The sequence below is a fragment of the Carica papaya genome, chromosome 3 (genome assembly GCF_054855325.1).
Source record: "Carica papaya isolate Zhongbai chromosome 3, ASM5485532v1, whole genome shotgun sequence".
Classification (NCBI taxonomy): Eukaryota; Viridiplantae; Streptophyta; class Magnoliopsida; order Brassicales; family Caricaceae; genus Carica; species Carica papaya.
The window spans coordinates 35,103,652-35,129,952 of record NC_142311.1 but is presented as its reverse complement, the minus strand read 5'-3'; the positions used below and the strand labels follow the sequence as shown (position 1 = coordinate 35,129,952).

Sequence of the window (26,301 nt, the reverse complement as noted above, 5' to 3'; positions counted from 1 at the left end):
GGGATTGTTACTCTTCACATAATGAGCTGCTGGGTTGCCAAGATTGATTGTAGTTATGCCTGCATTCAGTTGCTGAAGTCTCCTTTCGTAACTCAGAAGTTTTGATTGTAGTTCGACTCAGCTAATATCATCTTTTTCTGTAATCTGGCATACCAGGGGGTTATACTCTTGTGAATCCAAACCAGCGGGAATTTGAGTGACTAAATCATCAAGAGAGACAGGATGACCAGCTAGTGCCAAGTTATCAGCATGACCTTTCATAGCTTTCAAATATTCTTCCATTTTCAAATTTCCTTTCTGCATTTTGGCAAACTCTCGTTTGTAGAACACCGCATTGGATCTTGTTTTTACACCAAACAGCTCATTCGTTGCATTCCATAGCTTTCTTGAAGTGTCATACCCCATTAGCTCAGAGGCTACAGTGGGTTCGATGGTGTTATATAACCAGCCTAAAAGCATTTGATCTTGAGCATACCAATCTTCATATTCTGGATTTGAGGTTACTTGCAAGGTTTCTGAGTCTTGTACTGTCTTTTCATTAAATTCTGGTGGGCAGATCTTTACTCCAGTGAAGTAGCCTTCTAGCTTGTTTCCTCTTATCATAGACAGCACGATATTCTTCCATAAGAGAAAGTTATCATGGTTCAACTTAACCATGGAATAAGAGCCAGTTGGGTTTGCTGATATATTTAAGGTCTTGACTGCTGCTACTCCTCCAGTAGTATTGTCCGCATAGGTTTTGTCTCCATCAATGGCAGAGCTTACACTATTGCTGCTGGACATGACTAACTCTGATACCAAGTAAAAAATAAGGGAGAGATAGCTGGACAATTCTCAGCTTGCTTTCCTGAGATGAAAAGTTTTTAATTTATAAAAATTTGCAACCAATCAAGACTTTTTACAGATGTTCCAATAAAGGAACTACAGCTGTTAACAAAAAGAAAATTCGTTACAATAAATTTTTATCTGCTACAAGGCTGTGCAGATTGCAGGTTTTTGTCCTATGCAGGTTGCAGGTGCAGGTTGAGGATTTTGTGCTGTTCCCTTGGCTGTTTCTTGTCCTATTCAGGTTGCAGATTTTTGTCCTATGCAGGTTGCCGTTGCAGGTTGAGGATTTTGTGCTTGCTGGTGTTCTGTTCTGCAGGATTATGTGATGTGGTGTTCTCTTGGTTGTTTCTTGACAGCTGATCACAGCATTATTCTTGACACCCACCATCTGAGGTTGTTGCATTTTCCCCTTCAAGTATCCTCTGAAAATTTGTTGGATAAGATCCTAGTATACATTCAGATGATATAAGTCAAAGGACATGTAACCAGCCATGAAAACAAATCTAAATAATTATTATGAAATTTCTCTCTTTTCTCTGTTGCTGCAACTGTCATTCCTTGACAGGAAGGTTGAAGAGTTTTAGGGAAGCCTCAAGACATGTCCTAGAATGCCAAAAGCACTGGGCTTCCTGAAAGCATTGGGATTCAACTGACCAAAGCCTTATCCCATTTCACATATTCATTTGTGCCAGATTCATGTCCATAAAGATTTCAGTGATCAACAATCTTTGCTTTTAGTACTGAGTGTTGTTCTTTGTCGTGAGCTCCACAAAGATATGACTCTCTATGTGCATAGTGTTGAGAGAGGCTCGGAACAAGACTGTTCTGTCTAGTTTTAGCTGATTAACCTGGTTGTAGAATCTTAGCTCCTTGAGGTATCTGAGAGATGGTTGTGATTAAAGCTTTCTCATGGATGGCCAATTGGTTTTGTTTGCGTAGTTACATATCAAGGTTGTTCATGGCTCGGCTGCACTACAACTCCGTTGTCATTTTAAAGCCATATCTTCATCGATGTCCGATTCCACTTTCTAAAGAAGAGGGCTGTTTGCGGCACAGGGCCCGCTTGAACCATACGGTTATGAATCTTATTCTCTTCAGGTAACTGAAGAATGGTTTTTCTGGAACTGGTATGAACTTCACAAACCAACCAATTGGCCACGATATAGCTGCAAGTACAATACAAGCTGCCCATTGCCATCCATTTAGCCTCTCTGTATCAGCAAATTTTTTCAGGAACTCTACCATCACAACCTGAAGAAGTATTGTTACGCCCACTATTCCAAGAAATAATCGATTCTTGTGAACATCTCTGAATACATTTTTCTTCTCCAATTTCCTCGCATTGAACTCATTGAAAACTTGACATAGAACGAAAGTATTGAAAATCAGGGTATCATTTACCTTCTCACCCACATTGAAGATAGACTCACCCTTAAACTGCAAGACCAAGAGGATGATTATCTGATATAGGGCTTGAGCTAGGAGATTCCTCCACATGATGTTTGTTATTAGGGGCTCTGTCCGACCTACAGGTGGCTTTTTCATCAGTTCATCAGTAGGTCGATCTGTAGCCAGAGCCAGAGCACCCAGTGTGTCCATTATGAGATTTACCCACAACAATTGAACTGCGGTTAGAGGAACTTCACCAGCAGATACTGCTGCTATGAAATTGATCACAAGGGCGGCAACATTCACAGTCAATTGAAATTGAATGAATTTTTGTATATTGTTATAAACACACCTTCCCCACCGCAAGATAGTAGCAACTGAAGTGAAGTTATCATCCAAAATGACAATGTCTGAGCTTTCCTTAGCTACCTCTGTGCCTTGAATGCCCATGGATAGTCCTATGTCAGCTTCTTTTAATGCAGGAGCATCATTTGTGCCATCTCCAGTTACTGCAACCACATGACCTCTCTGTTTCAAACATTGTACCATTAAAAGCTTGTCAAATGGAGAGGACCTTGCCATCACCCGTATCTTTTCAACTTTCTGCATCCTCTCTTCATCTGTGTAATTTCTGAATTCGATGCCTTCGACCACCTCCCCTTTTTCTTCTTGGCCATCAGGCCCCAGGATTCCACATTCCGCGGCTATAGCTTTGGCTGTGAAAACATTGTCTCCGGTTATCATTTTGACACTTACTCCAGCATATTTGCAAGCCTCCACGGCTTTCCTGGCCCCTGGTCGGGATGGATCTTTTAGACCAACTATCCCCATCAAAGTCAAGCCTTCTTCTCTCAGCCTTGGCTGGGTCTCGTTGTTTCTGCATTCTGGTTCATCTGAAATTTGCTTATAGGCAAAGGCAATGCACCGAAGACTACTAGCTGCCATACCTTGGATTATTTGTTCAAATTTTCTCCTTCCAGTTTCCTCCATGGACTTTATGAGCCCATCACTATCATAATACTGCGAGCACATTGCTAGAATCATCTCAGCTGCTCCTTTCCAGTGTACATGAACAGTATCATCACCCTTTCTCTTTATTGAAACCCCACTCCGTTTCTTCTCTGAGTTGAAGGTTTCTACATGGAGAATAGTGTAGCCTTGCTTCATTTTTTCCATAACCATACCCAACTCCAAAACAGCCCAAGAAAGAATAGCCTTTTCAGTTGGACTGCCAGAAAACTCAGGTATAGACCCTGAGGCAGATCTGCAAACAGTACCGGTTGTGTTTAGACCAACACCTTGGTAAAATAGCTCAAGAATACTTGGGGAAATCATGTTGTAGGAATCTTCATTTATTGAATCCTGGCCGAGCCAAAATTTGGTCACTTTCATCTGATTTAGTGTCAAGGTTCCTGTTTTGTCAGTACAGATAACGGTGGCTGAGCCCATTGTCTCACAAGCTGAAAGTTTTCTGACCATTGCCTGATCTGCCATCATTCTCTTCATGGAGTAAGCAAGCGTGAGAGTGACAGCCAGTGGCAGACCCTCTGGGATTGCTACCACCACAATAGTGACTGCAGCAGCAACAATGCGTACAACGGCATTGAACACATCATCTACACTTGTTTTGCTGCCATTGAACTCCTTATTGCCGTTGTCATCTGTTGTATTTCCACTGAAATAACGGACCAACATGACAACAAGAACAAGGGAAGCAACTGATAGGCCCACTTTTCCAATAGAAGATGTTAGCTTATCAAGCCGAGCTTGTAATGGTGTCCGTTCATTGGAATCACTAGTTATTGAGCTCATCATTTCTCCCCATGCAGTATTCATTCCCACGGATGCAACTAGCATTCGAGCATACCCATCTACCACCTTTGCCCCAGAAAACAAGAACGGGCTGTCCTTTGAATTTATTTCTACATGGTCGCTCTCTCCTGTCATGCTTGACTCATCCACTTGCAGGGAATGTCCATCCAAGAACAGTCCATCAGCTGGAATTTGATCACCAATCTTTAAAAAGACAACATCTCCAACAACAATATCAAATATGGAGATTTGTTGGCGACGTCCGTCTCTAAGAACATCTACTTTGATGTCGTTACTTATCTTTGACAGTTTGTCGAACTGAGTCTCCTGCCTGAAGTTGCTAAATGCAGAGACAACGACCACGAGGAAAACAGCTACAAAGATACTCCCACCTTCATACCATCCTTCTTTTGCTCCATGTTCTTTGATGCCAAACCCAAGAGAGAGGGCGGCACAAACAAGTAGGATCAAAATGGTGGTGTCTTTAAAAGCTTCCAATACAAAGAACAACAGGCCTTTTGGAGGTGGCTTATGGTAGGTGTTGGAACCAAACAGCTCATGCCGCCTGGTAATTTCACTATCATTGCCGCGGATTCCATTGTCTGGATTTGTCTGAAGAGCCACGGCTATGCCTTCAACTCCTCCAAGTTGCCGGAAAGAAGCTAAGTCTTTCTCTTTGACCAACTCTGTGAGCTTCATCTTATCAATGCTGGTGACAAATGAGAAAGACGATGCAGATTCTTTACTGCCGCCAGGGTATGAAGAAGGTGGTTCAACATCCAGAAGTGTATAGGAATTAACGCACAAGATGGGGGAATCTTGGGTAATTTTTCTGGACACAATCTCTTTGCCAAGAGAAATCATTACCCTGATAGAATAGATTGCTGCATAGGCCATTCGCCACCGCCTCTGTGCCCTGCTGAGGCTCGAGGTGGTGAGGCCAAGTAGCAATGTGCCACAGTCATAATGTTTAGATTCAATCTCAGACATGTTTGGTATAAGAAGATGGATTAGCCGAATTCTCTACACATACACTCAGGAAAAGCCTGGAGCTGGTTTTGAACTTTCTTTATGCATAAACCATAACCTCTGTTTATTTATAGTAATCCAGACCGAATTTTCTACCCAACTTCTTTATTGTTTTCTTCTCTAGTTGCCACTTGGTCAAATCCATCCTCACCAAGTTTCACTATTCTAATCCATTACAACTTTCACAGCTCAAACAAGCAAGGCTTTAAAATCAATCATGACACTGTTAAAACATAAAACTCTCACGGTACACGGTTTGCACACTGATTCCCCATAAACTAACGAAAGAATCCAGATTACTTCATCTTTGCTTTCATTATTAAATTCAACCTGCACAAATCTTTTGAATTATGTCCAACAAGATACCATCGGAACGAAGCAAAACATGATGATACGATCAGATTTGGGGTTGTCAATTCTTATCATCATTAGTTCTTGGTTCTTGAAGTTGGCTAAGGAGTCTTGCCCTGTAATTGTCCCATTTCCATATTCCTCTTATTTTATTCTGTTTATCCTACAAGATGGGAGTTTAAGTTGACTTTTTTTTTTTTTTATAATTTCTTTTTTGGAGAATCTCTTATTCATAGTTAATCATTAAATACACTTCTCAAATGGGTTTATTCTCAATATTATTTGTATAATTCGAATTTATATTATCATCATAAAAAAATATATTTTCTTATTGATTAGATTAAGTTTAAAATTTAGTTCAGTTTGATCATAAAAAGTTTTATTAATATATTAATAAAATAAATCATTGATTCTGTTAAACAGAACTTATATGATGACTTTGTTTTGATATTTCTCTTTTGCTTTATAATTTCAATACATATTAGCTGATTACATTGAAAATAAACAAGTGTTAAAGATCCCACATCGATTGTGTTCATACATTTAGATTACTCCCCTTCTTACTTATTCTACTTGTATTCGCATATTCTGCTCTTTATTTTTATTAAGTAAAGTTGACAAGACCCATTTAAATCAATTTAAATAAATAAATAAATAAATAAATAAATTGATTTTTTAAAATAAATTAACTAATTATTTTATAAAGAATATTTGTTTTTTTTTAAAAAAAAGTACAAACGAGTGTGCGGAAATATTGACGTGAATGGAGGTGAAAGTTCGAGTTCCGGAAATGTCCCACGCATGCGGCCGCTTAATTTGACACGTAACTTGTTTTTGTTTCAGACGACCGACGCGCCGCCCTTGCTGATTCTTGCCGTCACCGTGGGGCTCTGGAAAATAACACAACAAATAAATACGGTGACAGCGGATCCTCGCACCGACAGGTAACGTGCTCAAAACTCTTTTTAACCACTCAACAATTGTTTTTTTTTTTTTTCATGAAATAAATCAAAACTTATATGTTTGATAATAAGAACAAGAATAAGGACTTTGATTATTGAAATATGTGATAGTTTGAAAGTGATTCTTTGAAGAAGTTCCTCCGCTCATTTGTAAAATATGTGATAAATATTAGACTCGAGATGAAACAAGAATATTCCATCGTAGCATTTAGTATTATCGTAGTGATAACTTGAATGTTCGAGCATTAGCTCGTTTTATATACTAAAGAGAATATACGGGCATGGAGAGAAAAAACGGTAAATATTAGAACTCGATTTTAAATACTTTTCTCTCTCTCTCTCTCTCGAATTGGGAATAGTAACATTACCATGATACTTCTTTAAAACACAAGTTAGAGAACTTAGAGTTGTAAATTTATTTTGAGTTTTCCACTTTATTATTTAAATTTGGTGGGAATTTTTCTTGTCATCTTTTGAAATTTCAATGCTTACTTTTTAAGAGAATGTATACGTTTACTAATTTTTTAGTAATTTACTATACAAGTGTCATTAAAGGGTTAGTCACAACAGTAATTATAAATTTATAATGGCTTAAAATAAAGTTTAAGTTTAATACTCTAATAAATCAAAATTTCACTTGTACTTTTATTTTGTACATCTTTTGACGTGTTTCATATGTGTGTGTGTGTTTGTGTGTATATATATTGATTTGTTTTACCCTTAGAACTTTAGCTTCACTTGAAATTTTCAATCCACTACCAGACACATATATATATATATAGGTTTGAATATTGAATCCAAAATTGTGCATTGAGAACGTGGGTAGATCAAACCCCACTTTAAACCAAATGGGTCATGACAAAGAATAGCAACATAACATGTAACGAGTGACATAATAGGACTACATATAATATATTATGTAAAATTTACAATTAAATTTGGTCATTGTTGGTACGTCCAGATACATTTAGATACTAAATACTAGAATTATAGAAGAGTTAGGCGATTGTACATATTTTTATTTTTAAAAAATATACTTACATACTATTGAAAGTATACTTATCTATTGAATTTTTTATTTTTCATTTTTTCTTTGGAGAAAATTAAGTCTAACAAATTTTCAGTTAATCATATCATGCTTAGAGGACATAGTACTTTGATTTTTCAATTAATTTTTATATTATATTATTTTCCAAAGCATGAAACTGTCTCACATTTATCGTAGAATTTTTCATCAATCTATCGCCTTCTTCTTCGGTTCAAAACACTATTTCTCGTCCACCCGGAATTAGAAGAAATAAATGAAATGAACATTTTCTAACTTGAACATGAAGTATTAATGCAATTGATACCTAATTTTCTTAGGGTAGTTGTTCGTAATGAAAACTCAAAATGGGTACTTCATTAAATATTAATAATAGATAGATCTAGTATTTTGGTTTTGAAATTGTAAGCTTAGCTCTTAAACTAAATAAAATAAGAAGGAAATAACTTGTTTGGACTGGTCTTATTGTACATATATGGGTAAAATTACAGAAAATTTTAAATTATAATAAAATCCTAGAGAGATTTTTGTAATTATAAATCAACACACTTCCCAATTCTTTATTATAAGCAAGACTTGTGGAGGCATGGCATGAATGGAGTGGGGATAACAACAAATTTATGACAAGGGAAAGAGGAAGCTTCCTTGTACCTTCACTTTTCAATTGTCCAATGTTTGAGTTGCGTGCTTTGAGTAGGTGGAAAGGAGCCCTTCCATGCAACTTCCATCTTCCCTTCTTTATACTGCACCACAGTCAACCCTTTATATATACATATATTATATCAATTAATAAGTAGATACACAATTATTATATAAACGTACAGTACAACTTCTATTTACAATTTCTTATAAAAAAAAAAAAAATACAAAACAAATATCCAGTCAAAACCCTGTTGGTCACTCATCAACCAATTTGATCTGCAGCTTGTATTAATCATTACCAGTTAATTAAAACATAATACCTCCTAAGATGTAAGAACCCATATGAGTTTTGCAGCCATTCCCCAAATTTATAGACTACTAATCCTGCCTTTTTTTTTTTTATTTTTCTTCACAGAAAACAGATAGAGAAAGACTATGCCTCCTCAAAGAAATAATAATGATAATAAAGAATGAATAAAAGAAGAATATGCAATTGTATTTTGACTAAGAAACATATTGCAACCGCAATAACATTCTAATAACGTGGAAACCAGTGATTCCCTCAGGTTTTCTGCGCCTAAGAAACTATGTCACAGCTCCAGATTTTCTAATCCCATGTGCAGCAGCTTGACTTGGAAATCTCTAATAGTCTCTTACTTTATAAAACCCAGAAAGTCATTTGTTAGACAGAGATCGAAATTGGATAACTTGAAGAAAGCATATAAAGAATAAAGATAACTTGAGCAATAAGCAATACAGCAGCAGGAATAGACTAGTATCAATCGGTAAATTCCCTGCAGGGGGGCAGTAATCAAGTTCTTCCTGAATTGGTTTTTAATATATATGCACTATAGTATCTTTCAAAGGATAGTGATTAGTATATGCTATGTATATAATATAACTGTCAGCTCATAGATGACAATAGGAAATACTATAATATTGTTAGCTCAGTCATAGATAACAACTTTCAAACTGAATCATTTCTGATTTCGCTTTCAAGACATCAGCAGATTATAGTCAAAATATAGAGACAGGAACGTAATTAGAACTGCTGGATATGTAATTATCAAGTGCAAGATCAAGTGAGCGAGTGAAATAATTGGAGAGGCAAGGGGTCAGGGGGGTCAGGGGTCAGGATGGTAGCTCAAAATTACGACCCCATTGGAGAAGATTTCTGTTTAGTAGTAAGGAAGGACAACTTTAATATCTGACACTTGAAGCCGGAATTACTTGCTTCATCTGGATTTATGCAATTTGAATCCAAAACCTCACAGTTCACATCTAGAAATCTTAGTAATGACCAAATTTTCTAGGCTCAATAATTTTACAAGGAGTGTGAGAACAGATCCATTCATTAGATTTAGAGCATACCTTAATTGAGAATGATCCAAAGTTCACCTGGTGAACTCCATAACAGTTCTAAATTTGTTCTATACATAACTGAGATCTTCCAGTATGCTTGAAGTTGTGAAACTGTGAGGGCTGAAAAAAGTGACCGACTAACCAACCCAAATAAGAGCTCTTCTAACCTTATGCCAAGCACCACCAGTCAACTTCAAATCCGAATACTAAATCTTGCAAACCTAACTAAACTCAAAATGACGTGAGGTATTATATAAAGAGCCAACATTTACATACATTTCTAATGTGAAGTTAAATTATCACAATTTTTCACTTATACGGGGCTGTAAATACTGCTCCCCCGAACTCTTGGAACCAAAACAAATGTTCAAAATTCAGAACATAGCATATACTGCAGTGCAAAACTCTTATAAACCACATCTCACTGCTTAAGAGTAATTGAATACAAGCAGTAAAGAGATTGAGGTCTACCTGATCATACCTCAATGGTCTGATGGTTGTGACTATCCTATTGAAAACAACCATTGATCTTAAAGTCCACCAGCAACCTATTTTCGTTATGAAAGATAAAAAATCAGAAAATGATGCTGAATGTGTTGGAAACTAGAACAGAAACTAATAAAAAATGATATAATATGGAAGTGAGAACCAAAGACATGCATGACTTGGCATTAATGTAACATTGACTGAATGTGATTTTGATTGGATGTTAAAGGTATCCAAACTAAGTCTTATCCTTTTAGCTACTTTTTAAGCTGTTTGGAAAGAGATGAATAGAAGGATTTTTAATGGGACTGAATTTAGTTTTGATATGCTTAGGGTTTTTGATTCAAGACCCTCAGTTTTTTGTCAAGGGATTATCCGTTATATTGTAATGAGAATTTGGGGGTTTTAGTTGACATCTTGTTAGATCTATAAATATTTTGGTATATGGGTTCGCACCTCTTCAGTGCTTCTGAATATACTATCCTTTATTTTTTTTAAAAAAAAATCATATTGTTTTAAAAATATCAAATTAACAAATTATGAGACATAAAGTTAATAAATATATTCGTTAAAAGTATTATTCAACTTCTAAAGCACAAGCTAGTTCTTGAAAGCATCTGTTTCTACTTTTGATTTCACATATATCAAAAGTCAAAAACAGATTCTAACTTTACTTAGAAACCATTGTGTATTTTAGCAGTTGGTCAGACTTCTAACTTTGCAGCAAAAGTAAATGTAGAAAATAAGCCAAACAAGCACTGAATTGAATCCTAACTTGGGAATTTGATGAATTAACATAATCGTTTCATTTTTACGTAACGATTTTCTTTTAGAAGAACATCATTAAAGGAAGGAAAAGAATGTACAAACTAAGGGAGGAAAAGCAATCCCCCAAAAGAAAAAGAAACATACACTAGATACATAAGTAAGTGCACTAATCATTCATGACAACAGCCCAATTCCTTTCTAAAGTAGATAAAGAAAAACCCAAATAAAGAAACCATGGGCCTTAGCACAAAGATAAGGTGAAACATCATCCTCTTCCAAAATCAAACTTTGAGACCTTTGTTTAAAAATTATGTACAGTTCTCTCCAACCAAAGGATCCATAACCCAGCAAATATAGCTCCTCTTGCAACTTTTGATCCTTACTCTAACTAAAAACATATAAAGACATGAAGACGAAGACCCTCAAGTCCGAAGTACCCAAGAAACACAAAAGGGAGAAAATATTCTAGTATGGATCTTCTAAGCCATGCCAAAATGAAGAACCGTTATCTTCTCAATAGTAAAAGGCCATAAAAAAAATCCCAAGATAACACTTTGAGGCAAATCATTAGTGTTGATCTTGTTAAGGACTGCTGGCCACATGAAAACCCTCACTTTAGAGAGACCTTTCTCCATCCTAAAAAGGACTAAAAGTCAAAATTTATCATGATGTAAATACAGGTAGGAAATTCAAGAAATGATTTGCAGGTGTAACTACCTGAAGAATCATTTGGTACGATCATCATTAGGTAGCAATTTGTTTCAAAATCTTAAAAAATAATACTAGGAGATATTAATAAATTCCTAATTTAAGTAATAACCCCCAGTATTCCGGTTGAAGAGTGAGGGGAGAAGAGGAGAGAGATTGAGAATTTTGGTCTTACAATAAATTATTAAGTTGGGGAGAAAGCATGAAATAGACGTAACTCAATGTTCCCTTTTAAGGAACAAGTTACTCATATTCCCTCCCCTCGCCCTCTCCCAGGCAAAGGTTTAGTGATTGCAAGCAAATGAATTGGCCAAGAATGTTCACCTAGACTCTCCAACTGGTTAACTGGATCAAGACACGAGCCAGTCAATTTGGATTGAGAAAATAGTATGCAGCAATCCTGTTCTAACTTGTAAGTTTCAGTCCAGCCTTTTAGTAATGGGCCACTTTCTCAGGCCCATTAATGTGGAAAGAGTTATGCTGACAGTAGGCCAAAAAAAGCCTGTCCATATGCAATGCTAACAAGAAAATTCATGAAATTAGGAGCAGACACTGATTGATAAATGACCCAACACCCAAAAACCACCTAGCCAACAGGAAAGCATGAGGGTTCTACTTCTGTTAAACTGAGTTATTTAACATCCATGTTCTATAGGCTGGATTTCATCATGATAATTAAATGAGATTTAGAAAAAGCCTCCTAGTTTATTTGAAGTTGCAAAACTCAACAAGGTTTTGATGCCACACTTGTGTCATCTAGCCAACCAAGAAACTAATCACCAGGATGAGAATGGACCAGCAAACCAATTGCGAGCAAAGCGCTCTTCACTCTTATATTGTGTTAGTTTATATCTGTTTTATTCTCATTTCATTCCTAATTTATCATACAATTCAATCATAATTAAATATTTGACGCAAAATGAAGCAACTCCACTCATATCTTCAATTCCAAAGTGACAGATTCATATCCATCAATTCAGCAGGGTTTGAATTCTTATAGCGAACTCAAGTGCTCAAGAACACATCAACTTTTCATAGCCAATCAAAACTTAACAGAAGAACCACCTTTTTCAACCTTGTACCAGAGAATCCATTTGAGTTTGAATTCATTAGCATGCACTAGAAACCCAGAATACCTACGTAGGTCTGACTGCCTAAAATTCTTTTGAGGACCATTCAGAAGCAATGACACATTTAATATAAGCACAAGAAAATTAGCTTCAAATGAAGGAAGAAAGGGAAATTTTGAAAAAATTCAAGAGAAACCGCAGCCTAAGAAGAAAAATCAATAGAAGATGGCTGGGAATAGCAAGAGTGAATTGAATAACAGAGTAGTAGTAAAGAGGCTGCAGTGAATTCTGAGCTAGGGCTGTCAGGGAAAACAAATAAGTGGCCTCTCCTGATAAAGACAGTTGAAAGGGCCACGGAGAATTGTGATGGTGAAAAAACAAAAAAAAATTTAACCATCAATTGCAAAACCAGCAAAACACGTGGTCTCAGCCAAGCAGTGCATTATCAGCAAGCTCCTGACACCGTATGGTAATAACTGTAAAGAAAACAACATTAATGACATAAAAATATGATGCCTGATATCATTACATCAAGTCACCATCTCATGAGATCAACATAATTTTTGAAGGGCAACTAATAGGAGTAAATTTCTGCACATGATGCAGGAACTTCTGAAACTATCACAGGTTTGTACATGTATATGTCAAGTTCTTTACATGTGTGAGTAAATTTCTGAACAAAAGCAAGAATGTGTACATAACCCTTCTCATGAGAACCCAGGAGTGAACCATTTGGCTAACTGTATATAGTTCATGCATATCTCAAGTCGCTACACGTAGCTTCTGCCATCCAACATCGAAGTCATAGATACACCTAGCTTTACCAGCAATTTCAGAACCACCCCCCAGAAATAAAATAACAAAGAACAGAAAACTACAATGTAAGAGATGATATATGCAAAGTTTCAAGTAAAACTTATCTAGCATATACTCTTACAAAAGAAGATAACTGAGTATGTCATGTTTAAGTGGAGAAAGTTGAAATTCACCCATTAAGTTGGGTATCATATGTTCATCAGCAGAGTAGAAAATTCCAAGGAAAATAGATCCTTGGGGATCCCAATTCCTAAGCAATGGCGAGTTTATATTCATCCAATTCAGTATATATATACACACTTCACCATGGCTATCTAACAACAAAATTCATAGTTTAATTAACATGCTTAGCTTCTACTCCAATTTTCAAAAATAATCAGTAAAATTTAACCAAAATTTACCTCCTCATCTTCCATCTTCAGCTGAAAACCGATTGGTTCTCCTCATCTATCTCTGTGTACCTCTTCTTCAGCTCACAATTCCGATTCATAGTTAGTATCTGAACCCAGCAGCTCGCTTGCCCTGAAATTCATCACTCCAATTTCAAATTCACCAAGAAACCGCGAACTCAACTGATCCAGACAAATCAAATCCCTCCACGTACTACTCTCCGGCATCGACGCCAAACAAACCAACCTCTCAACCTCCTTTCTTCTCGCTCCCATCCTCCTCACTGCAACCCTAGCGTCCATGAACGGCCTGAAACACTTCTCTTTCGCAAATTCAACGCACTTCTCCTTTCCTGCAACCAAACAAGCCTCCATCTCTCTCTGCTCGCAAATCTCTCGTTCCTTCAAATCAACAGAATTCAGACGCCACCATGGAGGCTTACACTTACTCGACGCGCTGATGGCGCACCCGATCCTGGCCCCATTCTCACACTGCTCAATGATCCGAGACTCGCAGCGCTTGCGTGCGGCGGACCAGGCGGCGATAGACTTAAAGGCTAGGACGTAGGGGCCTAATGCCGGGTTATCGGGTTTGCCGGCGGGTATGGGGCCCCGGAGTAGGGGAATCGGGTTGTCGAAGATGATGGTTGTGGAAGATGAAGAGTACTCGTCGAGATTCTCGGGAGCAGAGGCCTCCATTTTTTGCTCCTCCGAAAAGACGGTTCTGTAATTTTTCTCTTACTAGTGACTACTGGACTGAACTCAACTCGATTTATATAAAAGACAACAGTTGAGATTTGGAAGAAAACTCAAATATTTTAGAATAAATTTATTCTTAATTTAAATTATATTATTTTGTAATTTCCGCTAATTTATAATTCACTCAGAAAAGAAATTAATTGGACGAATACAAAGACAATATCAAAGTAGTTCAATTTTTTTTAGTTCATATAGGTGTCTGCATATATGTATATATATATATATTTTTTTTTTCATATACAAGATTAAGATTATTCAACAGAGTTGAAGAAGGAGAATGAAGAAATCTGAAATGGAAATTCAGAAAGACATCATCAACATCCTTGCACGAATACTAATACAATATCGAAGTAGTTCGTTGTTTTAGTTCATGTAGGTGTATATATATACATACATATGTATATGTTAGTATATAAGATTAAGATTATTCAACAGAGTTGCAGAAGGAGAATGAGTAAATCTGGAATGGAAATTCAAAGAGACATCATCATCATCTTTGCAAACTCGTCATAGCTAACAAGTCCGTCACCATCTAAATCTGCTTCTCTGATCATCTGCTCAGCCTCTGCAGTTGTTAGTCTCTCTCCCATATTCATCATTACTTGTCTCAACTGCATTACCGAAATATTATTGGAGCTTAATAACATTAAATTATTTTTTCTTGAACTGGTAGAAAATATAATAGTGATAATCACCTCATTTGATGATATGAAGCCATCTTGATCTCTGTCAAACACTTTGAAGGCTTCTTTTAGCTCCTCATCGACATTTTCCTGCAAAGTTAATCAGTCAATTTCAAATTTCTTTCACTGAAACATATATATATATATATTTTTTAATCACCTGATATATACACATGGAGATGCACAGTCTGATTTTTAGTTTAATAAACAAGAAAAAAAAAATTGATTGTCTGGTTAATTACCTTCTTTTTCATCGCCATGATGTTCAAGAACTCTTCAAAACTTATGCTGCAATTTTCATCACCATCAACAACCTCGCTATTCATCTCTTCAACTTCTTCTTTTCCAGAATTTCCATCAAACGATTGGATCACTCTTGCTAGCTCTTCCATTGTAATGATTCCTTTATAAATACACGAACATGAATACTTAATCGTCAAATTTAAATATTCAACGGTTAATAAACTTAAACATTGAATTAAAAAAAAAAAACAGAGAGAGATGGAAAGAAAGAAACAGATTATAACGACAGACCATCGGAGTCCTTGTCAATCAAAAAGAAGGCTTCCCGAAACTCTTCAACTTGATCTTCCGTCAGTGTATCTGCCATGAATTCTTTAACCTTCAAGCTTCGATTGTGTACTTTTGATCTATATATATATATATATATTACAAAAAGTTTGTCAAATTAAAATGAAAGGAACCAAGGAATTCAAGTTTGTGCTTGGCTTGGTCGGTGTTTAACATATATATTCCACATAAACACGTGAGAAACAAGGAGTGGGTAACTGAAAGAAAATATAATTTGTTGAAAGTAATGTAGAAACAGTCAAACAGACCCTATGAACAAGATAGATATATACACACATATATGTATATATATATATATATATATATCATTCAAAGTAAGACAATTTCTAGATATTTGAATCTTGAATCACCAGACACAATTGAATAAAAAGATTCAATAGAAAATTTCTCCCGGGTTTATAGAGTCAACTACATTGAAACTTTTCCCCTCATGCATTTGATCTTCCAAAGAGGTTGTAAAATGCTCAAGAAATTCGTGGGTTTCACGTTGGAGTTTCAAGAACCTAAAATACATGGGAATCTACTTAAATTAATTATTATATTTTAATAATTCTTTTAAACAATAAAAAATAAGTTATAATTTAATATATTATGATTTATTTTTTCGCTATTATATATAAAAATATTACTATATTATATTTTTCTTAATTTTAATTTAAAAAATATAGATAATTTTATATATATGATATGATCTTAGTATAATAAACATTTACATATTAATCAATATATTTTAATAAAATGTTAAAAATAATAACAAATAAATTATAATTTTATTCGATTAATTAAATTACGTAATTTTTCGTAATAGTTTAATACATTATAATTAATTTTTTGTCATTATATAAAAATATTACTCTAATTAATTTTTGAAGTTATTATCTATTTTTTCTTACTTTTAGTTTAAGAAACATATATATATATATATATTTATATATATAAAGATTTGACATGATCTTGGTATAATGTATATTTAAATGTATAATTTACTTTATAAATTTATTTTAAGTTCATTCAAATTTGAAGCAAGAACAACCCAATTTATTGACTGAAAATTTTTCAAATGAAAATAGTCAAATCAAATAAGGATAAAATATTTAAATGGAATATGTTAATTTAAATTTAGTTTTCTTATTTAAATGTTTGATATTTTAATAGTAAATATATACATTTATTAATTAATTAATAAACATATATATTAATTATAATAAAATATAAATAATTTTTAAATAAAAACATACTCTTATTAGAATTTATGATTTTTTATAAAAAAAAAATAAAAAAAAATAAGAATTTAAAAAAAATTTATTTTAGTTTGACTCAGAGTTAATTCTATTTAACTAATAAAATAATTTTTTATTTAAATTATATTGTTAAATTTTTAAATATTATTAGAAATTTTATATTTATATTTAAAATATTATATTATTAAAATATTACCTGTGGTTAAATAATTTTACTTTTAGTTATAATTTATATTTCTCGTTAATTTTACTTGTAATTATAGAAAATAGTAAAATTTTTTCATTGAATTATTATCATAATAAATTAAATAAAAAATAAATTTATAAAATATATTATATTAAAAAATAAAATTAACGCATGGGATACGCATAATAATAATAATAGTGATATAATAAAAACAACCATATATTATATATCAACTTATTTAAAAAACATACAAAAATGTATTCATATTACTGCTTATTTAATACATTTAATTAATATAATTGTAGTATAACACATTATTAAATATAAAAATTATAATAAAAAATATTATTTTAAAAAATAAAATTAACGTGTGATATATACATAATAATAATAATAGTGATATAAAAAAATAACTATATATTATATATCAACTTATTTAAAAAATATATAAAAATATATTCATATAGTTTATTGCTTATTTAATATATTTAATTAGTATAATTGTAGTATAACACATTATTATTATTATATAAAATAAGAAATACTTAATTCTAAAATTTATTATAGTAATTAATAAATGTAATAGCCAGAAAATATAAGGGTCATAAAAGTGCATTAAATATTGTATGTATATTAAAAAATATATAAAAATAAAAATAAAAATAAAATATAAGCTTAAAATAAATATGGAAATAAATATGTAATTAAAAATAAAATGAATGCAGGCAAGGGGTAAAATTTTATATGGGAAAAGTCCCTACCACCTCAGCAGCTGAGGTGTCCTGGGAGGACCAATCAGGAAGGGACACACAATTGGAACGACGTCAGACGGACGAACCAGATTGTGCCACGTAGACATGATGTGGCAGATCGGACGTGTAGGAAGATAGAAACGAGGATCGACGGCAAGGCCTGATTCCTCAAATCCATGGCTACAGTCTCACCGTAGATACGTGGGACGGGTTTCGAAAATGGAGGAGGGGAGGGCAGAAGAAAAGAAAACCCTGATTCGAAAATGGAGTATTGGTGAAGAAGAGGAGAACCAGCCAATTATCTCATCTGCGATCCAGGGAAGGGTAAGAAATCTCTGAAACCTAACCTTCAGATCTGTGGATATGTTACTTTCGAATATGATTTGGTAGTGGTATGTTGTTATTGGTGTGATCAGTTGTAGATGTGGAATGATAAGTAGGTAAATCAGTGTAGGGAAGGCAGAAGAAAAGAAGAAATGAGAAAAATAATAGAAATAACCGATACTTAAATAGGAAAGAAGTTGGGCGTGAGGCCGATCTAGGAATTCTGGCAGTAATACGCCGGATCTGGAGACGGTTTTGTTTTGGTTGGCGTTTGGGTAGGCCAAGTTCTGGAGGAAATTGGATGGGTTCGGATAATGGGTTTAATTTGGGGGAGCGTGATCAGATACATAGGGAGTAAATTAGGATTTTGAGCTTAACTGGTAGAAATCGACAGAAAGGGGAATAAAAAGAGATAATAAGAGGTGCAGAATTAAGAGTTAATTTATAATATAACTAAAAGAAATGAAGGCATAACTGTGGAAAATGAATGTGGATGACTGAGTACTCTGTTGATATAGCTATGGACCCTATCTCGTGGGTTTAGTTTCGTTATGGATTTCATTCTGGATTTCCGTTTTGGCTTTCGTTTCGTATTTTGTTTTGTATTTCGTGTTGCATTTCGTTTTGAATATCTTTATGAATTTCGATATATATATGGCATCCCTTGTTGGATGATTTTGTATGTGGCTATTGTAAGTTTCGAAAAGTGAAAGTGTAATCATTAGCAGTTAGAAAATTCATTGGTGAGTAAGAACTGTAATTGTTGAACTAGAACGCGTGAGTAAATTTGTGGAATATGTCTGCATCTAGATGCCTATAACTATGTACATATGTGGTAGTTACGACATAACGATAGTACCTATACAGTATAAGGAAAGTTATATGTATTTTTCATTCAGTTCAGTATGTTGGAACTCATGAGTTTTCTTACTGAGCATCGTATAGCTCATAACATTATATCAATTTCAGAACAGAAGGATCAAGGACTGATCTAAGACCAACAGGAACAATAATTAAGTGTAAAAAAAGCTACGGACAGGCGTTGTTGTCAATTTTTATAGATTTAGTATTTCGTACATTATGTAGTTACTTGGTGTACTAAATGGATGCTATTCTTTTTCCTTTGTACACTATTAGTTGTTATTTCCATGAGAAAGTATGACTTGCAAGAAGTAAACACTGCTAAGACAAATGCTAGTTATCCGTAAAATTGTATGAAAATTTAGAGGTAAATACAACTCGTAGAGTTGTTAAAATCTTGGGTTGTTACATGTAGAGTGTATTGTTCTATGTTCTATGTTTCCATTAGAGGGAACTGTGGTCACTATTGAGCTTGACGTTGACGTTGACACGAAGGAGATGATGTTATTTTAAGTAGATGAATAAAAAAAATTGATGAATTTGACTAAATTTTCAAATGAATTCAAGAAAACATAATCTATAAATAAAATTAAACATTTTCTTTTTCATATTGCAAAGAAAATGTCGCTGCCACAAGCCATTCTAATCACTGGGTTGCCATCTGGTGGTTGGACGCCTAAAAATTTAACCTTTCAACTTGATAAGCGCAAAAGTGTTGATTTTCTAACTGTGCTCCTTGCCTAAAGCCATACTCCACCTTAAACCTTAAAAAAGACGCCCGCTTCAATGGATTTATAGCCCTGCCATAATTTCAACATCTAAGTTAAGTTTAGTCTCTCATCTGTTCTAGCTCTTCTTCTTTTTATCTCTTCATTTGTGCTGGAGTAGCAAGTTTTTGAAGTTCATTTTTTTGATTATTCCTCGAAGCTAAATTCATAAAGCCCTTCCTTTCCTTGCCAAATTCTTGCCGCCAGTTAGCCTAATCACTTAGCTTTGAATAATTCAATTGTAGCTTTCCTTGCCGGTTGGAGTTCCTTCATTGCACCATATAAGCTGATGGTTCTTCTTGATAAAGAACAATAATCTTTTGTTTTTAAAATCTCTCTCTGGTACGAAGAATTGACATTGTTTGTTCGTTATGTTTCGTGATTTTGACAAGTTTATGAATGAGAAAATTGAAGTTTGATTTTTAGGTGTTTGATAAAAAGCCCATGAGAATGCTTGTTGGAAATTTGTTGCTTGCATGGCTTATGATTCAATATTGGCTGGATTTATCAATTGTGCGAAGAATACTGTTCTATGTTTCCATTAAAGGGAACTGTGGTGATTGGTGAGCTTGGCATTGACAAGAAACCATGGGTTTTGCTATGGTGAATAGCTATAGAAGTGGAAGGTAACTTGAGTTAAGCTAGTGGTGGATATTTCTGTAAAGCTGAGAAATAGAGGAGGTGGTGAACAGAGAGCTATAGTGAGAGTCTGAGTCTCTATCGGACTTAAGGTAGAAAGAAAACCCCAAATAAAAATAGAGGATTAAATGATTTTTATTTTCTTCTCTAAAATGATCTTCCCTCCCCTACTCTGTGTGTTCTCTTCTTGCCCCTTCGACTCCAATATATGCCCTTAAGAGATGTATTGATGTTTTGGTTAAAACTTTCAGGGCCATTTTGGTTTCTTCTTTTTCTTTAATGATTTTATTGGGGTTTTAAATCTGATCAACATCCTTAGAGGTGATTGTTGATGATAAAATTTATAATATTGTTCTATTTAATTGATACAAACTTGAAAATATTATGCCTATTTTTGTGTGATAAACTAAAAGACTTGTTTTCATGCGACTTCATCTGCGTTCTAACATATTAGGGAATTTTTTCAATATATTGTGGCATGAGTCGGAATTTTTTCAAATTTCGTGTTATTTACCTCATATTTTATTTGGGTAAGTGGTGGATGCTTTTTCTCCCTAAAGGAACATCATGGTGGTTTCTCTGAATTCCATTATGTAACTAATTTTATGGATTCATATCTTCTAGCTTTTTGGATCTATAATAATTCTTCATTTCTATTTCGAACTGATTTCCATTTATATTCATGGATTCATGTCTTCTAGCTTTTTAAATATTGTTTTAAACTCTGTAGCACTAATTTGCCATCTTTAATTGCAGTATGGGATTTAAACCATGATGAAGAAGAAGCCTACTTCATGTTACCACTTTTTGAAGAGCAGATGAACAATGATATCCTGTAATCTGTCACTTGATCAACTACCAAATGTCATTAGATCATATATTACCAATGCCCATAAATCTTTTTGCATATTTCTGATAGACTAGTTCATGCAACATGATTTGATATCTTTTGTTAGACAAGTAATTTGGCAAATTATTTTATATTCTTCCAGTTCCGATGTAATATCAACTGTTGATCTTGCTACTCATTGTGGTGTAGAGTTTGATTTTTGAGTTGTTATGGCACAATCGTAAAGAAATTGGTGGAGACATGACAGCCCCAATAAACTGAATTGCTTTACAGTAGTGGTATTGGTAGTGGAGGTATTAGTCCTGACCTATCAATTTTGAATTATATGATTATTTGTTTATGTAAATTAGGAAAGTTCGAGGAGGTTAGAACCCATTTTGATAGACTTGTTATGATGAGTTCTATTCCTAGTAAAATTGCTTGTAATTTTGTTATCAGTGGGCTTTATGCATAGGAAAAGTTTTTGGAGGCATTTAAGTGTTTTATTAGACTCAGTGAGGCTGGTGTTAGTTTAGGTGTTTGGAGTTATTATTCGTTGTTTGATGGTTTATGTTATAAATGATACATATATGAGGCGATGTAATTATTTGATATAATACGTGAACAAACTTCACCAACGCTGCATATGTATACGTTTTTGTTTTATGTTCTTTGTAAAAGAGGGTGGATTATTGAGGCAGAGACTTTGTTTAGAGAAATGAAGTATCAGAGTTTCTTTGTAGATAAGTTGACGTACACTTCTTTAATTGATAGATGCTGCAACAATAAGAAGATAGAAATGACAATGCGAGTTTACTTGAGAATGCTTAAAACTAGTTGTGAGCCGGATACGTATACTTGCAACACGTTGATTCACGGGTTTGCCAAGATTGATTTGTTTGATAAAACTTGAGTATTGTACAATCAGATGATAGATAAGAAAATGCAACCTAATGTAGTGACACACCATATTATGATTAATAATTTTTGTGATGAATGAAAAGTAGAATATGTTTTAATACTTCTAAACAACATGGTTATGCACAATTTAGCTCCTAGTGTGCAACAACTTTGATTGCTGCACTTTACAGGGAGAATAAGTTAGTAGAAGTAGGTGAAGTTTGCAAAAGTATGTTAAATTTGGGGGTTGTTCCCGATCATGTTGTTTTCATTGTCCTTCTGAAGATATATCCAAGAGGATGTGAACTTTAGCTGGCTCTCATAATCATGAGAATGGTTATGACAATTCTCAGCAATTGCCTTGAGGATCATGAGAGCCAACTGAAGTTTACATTCCCTTGGATGCATCTTCAGAAAGACAAAGAAAAGAACGTGATCAGGAACAACCCCTTGATTCAGCATACTTGTGTAAACTTCACCTACTTCTACTAACCTATTCTCCTTGTAAAGTGCAACAATCAAAACTATATAACAGTGTACAATAGAAGTTAAATTGTGCATAACCATGTTGTTTAGAAGCATTAAAGTACAATCTACTTTTCTTTCTTTACAATAATTATTAATCATAATATGATGTGTCACTACATTGGGCTGCATTCCCTGACCTATCATTTGATTGTACAACACACAAGTTTTATCAAATAAACCAACATTGGTAAACCCGTGAACCGTCGTGTTGCAAGTATAAGTATCCAGCTCACAACCAGTTTTAAGCATACTCGAGTAAACTTGCATTGTCATTTTCATCTTCTTATCCTTGCAGTATCCATTAATTAGAGAAGTGTACATCACTTTATCTACAAAGAAACCTTGTGACTACATTTCTCTAAACAAAGTCTCTGCCTCAACAATCCACCTTCTTTTACAAAGAATATAAAACAAAAACTTATGCATATGACGTGTTGGTGAAGATCTAGTTCTTTCACACATTATATCAAACAATTGCATTATTTCATCTAATTATCCTTTATGACATAAACTATCAAATAACAAATTATAACACCAAAAACATAGAATAACACAAGTTTCACTGAGTCTAATAAGACACTTAAACGCCTCTAAAAGTTTTTCTTGTGCATAAAGTTCTCTGAGAACATAATTACAAGCAATTTTATTAGGAGGATAACTCATCATAACAAGCCTATCAAAATGGGCTCTAGTCTCCTCGAACTTTCCTAATTTACATAAACAAATAATCATAGAATTTAAAATTAATGGGTTAGGATTGATACATTTACTAACAATGTAACTACTGTAAAATGATTCAATCCATTGGGGTTGTCATGTCTCCACCAATTTTTTTTATGACTGTGTCATAGCAATCTAAAAATTAAGACCCACATCACAATGAGTGACAAGATCAACAGCTAATATTACATTGGAACTGGAATAAGAACGTAAAATGATTTGCTGAATTATTTGTTTAGCTAAAGATATTAGGTCATGTTGTATAAGTTAGTCTATTAGGGAGATGCAATGGGAATCATGGTCATTGGTGATATATGATCTAATGATATTTGGTAGTTGATCAAGAAACAGACTACAGGAGGTCACTGCTACTCTGCTCTTCAAGAATTGGATTCAAGAATTTAGCTTCGAAGAATAATCAAAGAACTAAACTTCAGGAACTTGCCGCTCTGGCGTAGCTAAGAGCTAAGAAGAAGAAAAGCGGGAACAGATGAGAGACTGAACTAAACTTAGGTGCTGAAATTATGGCGGGGCTATAAATCTATTAAAGTGCGCATCTTCTTTTCTAGGGTTTAAGGTGGAGCAGGGCTTTAGGCAAGGAGCACAGTAAGAAAATCTACACTTACACGTTTATCATGCTGAAAGGTTAAATTTTTAGGCATCCAGCCACTGGATGGTGACAAGAAGCGGCTTCTGGCGGTGACATTTTTTTGCAACATGAAAAAGAAAATGTTAAGTTTGATTTTTAGATTATGTTTTCCTGAATTCATTTGAAAATTTCGTCAAATTTATCAAATTTTTTTTTAATTCATCTACGTAAAATTTAGAAGTGCTTGACTTTCTCAAATCTATCCTTAAAATTGGTCAACACCCAACTAGCAGCAAATAAGTCATTTCAGGCAAACTCACATAGTTAAGCTATTTTTTAATGCATAATCAGTTATACTGGAGTAGCATACATTTGGAGGTTTCCTCTTCTTTTGAGATGCAATCAAATCTTTATTTAAGATTTCTCATCATTAGTTAACACATACATGACATGGTTGCGATACTACCTTTCTGACTTTAGATATGGAATTTAGCCACTTTGCAATAAATGGTGTTTTCTATTATTTCATAGTTTTTCCCTTAGACTTGGTGTTTAAACATAATATGAGACTATACAGAAGTTTGGAAAGGATGGATATATAAAGATTTATGGCCCAATACCAGTTGTCTAAATGTTCTTTTAAGTATATTAATTTTTTGTCTTTAAATACTCATATGCAAAGATTCTTTTACTATTTTTAGTGCCAACTTTGTTCTTCCCTCTTTATTTCTATACTCCAAAGATTATGGAATGTGGATTGTAGGAACTTAGGGTACCACAGGAGCTCTGAGATTGCCTGTCGTACACATTTTTTTCTTGAATATTCATATTTTATGAATTCATATGATCATTTTAATAATCCTTTTTTAATATTAAAAAGCAGTTCTTTTATAGTGCTGATGATGCTGAATTTAAGGATAAGTTTGTCTCCCGTAATAGGAACTAGGGAGACTGCTCGGCTAGCGTGGTAGCTTGGCTTATGGTTGATGGTCTCGTATCTAACACCTGCAGGTAAAATATAAAATATTATTTAATACATATCATTATAGATCTTTCGAGAAGTTAGACAAACACATGTTAGTTGGAAATTCAAAATCGACTTCTTTTCTATGTTTTTTCAATTGCTGAACAGGTATTTTACCTATTTAATCTGGTGCTATTTGAAACGATTGTCTTTTTTGAGAAAACACAATTGCCCGTATTTAAGTAGTGATGTTTCTAATGCACTTAGGTTCAACTGTTGGAACATGAAACAGGGGATAGTCAACCAAGCTAATAATCTTGCTCAAGAATTTCCAAATAACTTGACCAATTCATCAAGGACAAGGAGTAGAACAACGAGAATTGTTGACACAATTTTGTAATTCAGTTCTTGCTTCCCTATGAACCTACTTTTGATTCAATTTTTAATTTTTATGTTGAACTTTAAACTTTTGCATGTAAATTCATGATATGAAAAAAATAGTGAACTTTTTTTTTAGGCACAACTGTTGCTCAAAGGTATCCAAAGATTAATTTGTAGGTTTGGAGATGTTTTTAGCAATTACTAAACAGGCCATTTTCTTGAAAATCTTTATACATCAAACTTATTGTGAGCCTTTGGCCTCTTCAGAGAACATGTTGGATGAAGATGACCCTAAGGCATTGACAACCAAGGCATGGTGACTGCCCAACTATCTGGATTCCAGGTATGATAATGATTCTGCAATTCTCTGATGTTAATGCGTATCGCATATGACTTGCTTTGCTTTGCTGGATCTAGTATCATGGTGGACATAGTTATACTTTCTGGAACAGTGAATCACGTAATGGTTGTTTGTCTGCGGAATTTAGATTTGTACTAGCAATTACTAGCGATTTTAGCTTCATGCAAGCAAGTTGCAGCATGCAATCCAAACTGGGAATGATTTTTGTAGTTAGCTCACCCTTGTGAGATTGCAACCTTTTGTCCTGGACATTATTGTTGTGTGTTTTATTTCATTAGAGTAGAAGTCTGACATTTGAGTTTGAGCCATATTTAAGCAGTCTGAGAAATGTGAAATAAGGTTTTATTGCCTTCAAATGAAAAGTTTTCATCTTCAATGATGTATTTGTATTTTATATTTTGGTAAACGAACATATAAAACTCAAATAGTAATACTATGGATTCATGAATTTTATCATATTCTGTTTTGTTCGCTTTAAACTATTTACATTCATACTGGCCTAAGATTTGAACTATTTAGGATGTTGATCGAACAATTTTCAAAAGCACACTCTATAAATATAGATTTT

General features: G+C 34.1%; 3 protein-coding genes and 1 long non-coding RNA gene across 15 annotated transcripts; 1 reads left to right on the top strand and 3 right to left on the bottom strand.

The window, feature by feature from the left end:
* Window positions 1-824: 824 nt before the first annotated feature.
* On the bottom strand, window positions 825-5,108 carry LOC110814735 (ATPase E1-E2 type family protein / haloacid dehalogenase-like hydrolase family protein). Its single transcript, XM_088216836.1, has one exon. It carries the CDS (start codon window positions 5,017-5,019, stop codon window positions 1,834-1,836), a length of 3,186 nt encoding a protein of 1,061 aa, XP_088072962.1. The 5' UTR covers window positions 5,020-5,108; the 3' UTR covers window positions 825-1,833.
* Window positions 5,109-7,848: 2,740 nt separating this feature from the next.
* On the bottom strand, window positions 7,849-14,426 carry LOC110814777 (uncharacterized). Of its 12 annotated transcripts, none has more exons than XM_088216840.1 (4): window positions 13,670-14,426; window positions 11,392-12,928; window positions 9,892-9,968; window positions 7,849-8,176 (listed from the first exon to the last, which is right to left on the bottom strand). In XM_088216840.1, the coding sequence occupies exon 1, from the start codon at window positions 14,354-14,356 to the stop codon at window positions 13,742-13,744; it is 615 nt and encodes a 204-aa protein (XP_088072966.1). In that variant the 5' UTR covers window positions 14,357-14,426; the 3' UTR covers window positions 7,849-8,176; window positions 9,892-9,968; window positions 11,392-12,928; window positions 13,670-13,741. The 12 variants fall into 12 exon arrangements, with proteins under 12 accessions (XP_088072966.1, XP_088072963.1, XP_088072967.1 ...); XM_088216837.1 differs by having other exon boundaries at window positions 7,849-8,159; XM_088216841.1 differs by having other exon boundaries at window positions 9,902-9,968.
* A 254-nt stretch (window positions 14,427-14,680) lies between these two features.
* Window positions 14,681-15,940, bottom strand: LOC110814736 (calmodulin-like). The gene is made up of 4 exons (XM_022042292.2): window positions 15,634-15,940; window positions 15,342-15,502; window positions 15,112-15,189; window positions 14,681-15,027 (listed from the first exon to the last, which is right to left on the bottom strand). The coding sequence occupies exons 1-4, from the start codon at window positions 15,707-15,709 to the stop codon at window positions 14,890-14,892; spliced, it is 453 nt and encodes a 150-aa protein (XP_021897984.1). The 5' UTR covers window positions 15,710-15,940; the 3' UTR covers window positions 14,681-14,889.
* Window positions 15,941-18,034: 2,094 nt separating this feature from the next.
* Window positions 18,035-26,189, top strand: LOC110814843 (uncharacterized). The gene is made up of 5 exons (XR_002539739.2): window positions 18,035-18,194; window positions 21,218-24,044; window positions 24,967-25,038; window positions 25,284-25,387; window positions 25,640-26,189. It is a non-coding gene; the product is annotated as an uncharacterized LOC110814843 (long non-coding RNA).
* The last annotated feature ends 112 nt before the right edge of the window (window positions 26,190-26,301 follow it).

Bases quoted from the DNA above. Each gene is read 5' to 3' on its own strand.
- LOC110814735 (XM_088216836.1), bottom strand. From the start codon at position 5,019: ATGTCTGAGATTGAATCTAAACATTATGACTGTGGCACATTGCTACTT.
- LOC110814777 (XM_088216840.1), bottom strand. From the start codon at position 14,356: ATGGAGGCCTCTGCTCCCGAGAATCTCGACGAGTACTCTTCATCTTCC.
- LOC110814736 (XM_022042292.2), bottom strand. From the start codon at position 15,709: ATGGCAGATACACTGACGGAAGATCAAGTTGAAGAGTTTCGGGAAGCC. The intron at 15,503-15,633 runs GTCTGTCGTTAT...GTATTTATAAAG, and splicing joins GATTGACAAGGACTCCGATG to GAATCATTACAATGGAAGAG. The intron at 15,190-15,341 runs GTAATTAACCAG...TTAACTTTGCAG, and splicing joins TCATGGCGATGAAAAAGAAG to GAAAATGTCGATGAGGAGCT.